This window comes from Callorhinus ursinus, unplaced genomic scaffold (assembly GCF_003265705.2).
Source record: "Callorhinus ursinus isolate GAN/ISIS: 27379988/994484 unplaced genomic scaffold, GSC_fseal_2.0 scaffold33, whole genome shotgun sequence".
In the NCBI taxonomy this organism is placed as follows: domain Eukaryota; kingdom Metazoa; phylum Chordata; class Mammalia; order Carnivora; family Otariidae; genus Callorhinus; species Callorhinus ursinus.
The window spans coordinates 16378598-16381471 of NW_027397095.1; the positions used below are offsets into that span (position 1 = coordinate 16378598).

A 2874-nucleotide genomic window follows, 5' to 3' on the forward strand; every position below is an offset into this window, starting at 1 on the left:
TGATCTCACTCAAATGTGGAATTTAAGAAACAAAACAAACGATCATAAGGGGGAAAAAAAGAGGCAAATCAAGAAGCAGACTCTCAACTATAGAGAACTGAGGGTTACCAGTTCCTCTACAAAGTAGAGATGATTTTTCTTGAGACTGGCTGCCAGCTAACTAGAGGACCATTTTTCTGTGTCAAAGACTGCCTGGCCCTCAGCCTTGTGGACTCAAAAATCCAGATACGACCAAACGGCTCCATGTGGTGTTTTGAAATTCATCCCAACTGTAGGCTGAGTGACCTGCAGGTTGGACAGACTGCCAAAGTCCAGGAGTTTCAACATTTCCTTAGGGCCAGGGTCTACTTCAATGATCCCCTGATCCAGGGCTGAGACCTCGGGCACGTAATTATCCCTCCTTTCTCTCTCCTCCACCTGCAGCTTGATGGAGATGCCTCGCACCGGGCCCCTCTGAATCCGCTTCATCAGGTGTGTGACATAGCCTGCGATCTTGTTGCGGAGCTTCTTGCTGGAGATGATGGCGATCTCCTCGCACACGCGCTTGTTGGTGTGGAAGTCGTTGCCCAGGCGCGTGTAGTACTTCTCAATGATGACCCGGGCCGCCTTCTGCACGGTTTTGGTGCGGACGCGGCCCTGCGGGTGGGAGAACACAGCGTCACCCGCGAGCCGGGACAGCCCTCCGACGGCGGCGGGTTCGCGGGCTGGGGCTGAGCCCAGGACGGGAGGAGGGCCGGCCGGGCAGCGCCGGAGCGCGGGGCTCAGCGCAGGGCTCAGCGCGGAGGCCAGCGGCCCGCGGAGGCCGGGGGCGCGGGGGTGTCGCGCCCCTCCTCGAGGGCTGGAGGCCGCGGAAAGCAGAGGATGGAGGACGATTGTAGGAGACCGAGGCTTCGGGCCAAGATACCTACCATGTTGGCGGGTATAATAAAAGAGCTGAGTTGATTCTTTTCTGCTCGGTTTTCCGATTGTGTCACTCGGTTTTCTTCTATCTCTACAACTTAAGTAATACCTTATCACATTACTGACGTGTTAAAAGAAATAATTTTCGTCCTTATTACCCGTGTTGCTGAAATTGGGGGCCACACCTGTGGTAGGCTTACACGTGGTGCGTGAGCTCAGCAGCAAGGAAATGCTGGATGAGTAATTTACCAAAAGGCACGGCAGTTTCTGAACGAGTTCCTGCCCGCCACAAAGTGAGCAATTTTTTTTTTTTTTTTGTCTCCTCACCAATTGAATTTAGCCTTTGATAATATTCTGGCATCTTTGCTTTAGCTTTGGTTTGAACCCTAGGTTGTATTTGTCAAAATCGTCCTCAGAAGGATCGAGCTTTTGTTCCTGAGTATCAAATTTTAAAGCTCTCTGATTCCCTTGGTTCCAAATGGTTATCTTCCCACAAGAAAGCTGAATTAAATGGCATTGGCCCTGCCTAAGGAAGCAGAGAGCGCCGTAAGCAAGAGCTCATCTTGTCTTGCTTTCCTTTACATCCAAGGCCCTGTGATTTGCTGTCTCCTGCCTTTCCTATTCAATTTAATAGCATCAGCATTCATAGAGTTTTTCTTTTCTCCTTCATTTACCTCACTCCTGGATTTAATCAATTACCTAGTCTAGCTGATTTTACCTTCAAAGTATCTAGTAGCTACGTGAGGGAAAGGGGGATGTGCCAATTAGCTCGACTGTGGTGATGATTACACAATGTGTATGTATATCAAAACATCAAGTTGTGCTTCTTAAATATATACCATTTTTATTTGTCAATTAGTACCTCCAAAAAGCTGGAAAAACCTTAAATTTTAAATTTAAAATTAAATTTTAAATTTAAAAAAACCTTAAAGTACGTACATAAATACATACACAAATAAAACCACTTTTTACTGTGTGATTCTCTCGCTTGAAGTCATTCCTCCCCTTCACCGACAGGGAGGATGAAATTCAAAAGTTTTTTTTTTTTTTTTTTTATTTTTTTAATTTTTTTTTTTTTATATGAAAAATGGAAAAAAGAGAGAAAGCACATGAGAAGGGGGGGGGTCAGAGGGAGAAGCAGACTCCCTGCCGAGCAGGGAGCCCAATGCGGGACTCGATCCTGGGGCTCCAGGATCATGACCTGAGCCGAAGGCAGTCGCTTAACCGACTGAGCCACCCAGGCGCCCCGAAATTCAAAAGTTCTTAATGTAACTTACAGCGTCATTTATGCCCTGACTGCCTCTGCGGTACATTTCACACCACCATTACATAGAACTCTCTGGAAATCCCCGCGTACCTCACATAGTTTTAGACTGCTTCTCTCTCTCCCACTCCCCCTGCTTGTGTTCCCTCTTTCACTGTGTCTCTCTCTGTCAAATAAATAAAATCTTTAAAAAAAAAACCACAGCACAACATGAAGAACTGGGCTGCAGTTGGCTATTAATGGACGTCTTCTGATCATCTCATTTACATCAACAGGGGGCCTTCTAATCTGTGTCTGAAAATAGTATTGCTTGAAAGATGGCATTTAAGAACGAATAAACTAGGATCCCAAGGGAGACCCTGGCTCAGAATTCAATAGTGTTTCGTATGGGTAAAATAAATCCGTATCTCTAATAGGAGTCAATGTCAATTCATTAATGTTGCCCAGCACAGTCATTACTGATAACATTTCAGATCCTTTCTTAGGGCCAGTGCAGCCCAACAAGGAGTTAGGCCTTTAGGACAAGACATGATTTTGAGTGATGAAACAATTTCCTGTGCTTGTGACTATACAATTGTGTCAAATGGATCATAAAGTTACAGCTGTGTATTTTCCATCAGCACCCTGACCACCTGCTTCTCAGACATGGGCAGCTTGTCAGAATGACTGCAATAATGTGGTCACCTCTATCTCATTTTGTTTCCTGTCAA

General features: G+C 45.9%; 1 protein-coding gene across 1 annotated transcript; it reads right to left on the minus strand.

The window, feature by feature from the left end:
- Positions 1-213: 213 nt before the first annotated feature.
- LOC112809457 (small ribosomal subunit protein eS17-like) lies at positions 214-2185 on the minus strand. Its single transcript, XM_073879084.1, has 2 exons — positions 2178-2185; positions 214-904 (listed from the first exon to the last, which is right to left on the minus strand). Exons 1-2 carry the CDS (start codon positions 2183-2185, stop codon positions 214-216), a joined length of 699 nt encoding a protein of 232 aa, XP_073735185.1.
- Positions 2186-2874: the final 689 nt, after the last annotated feature.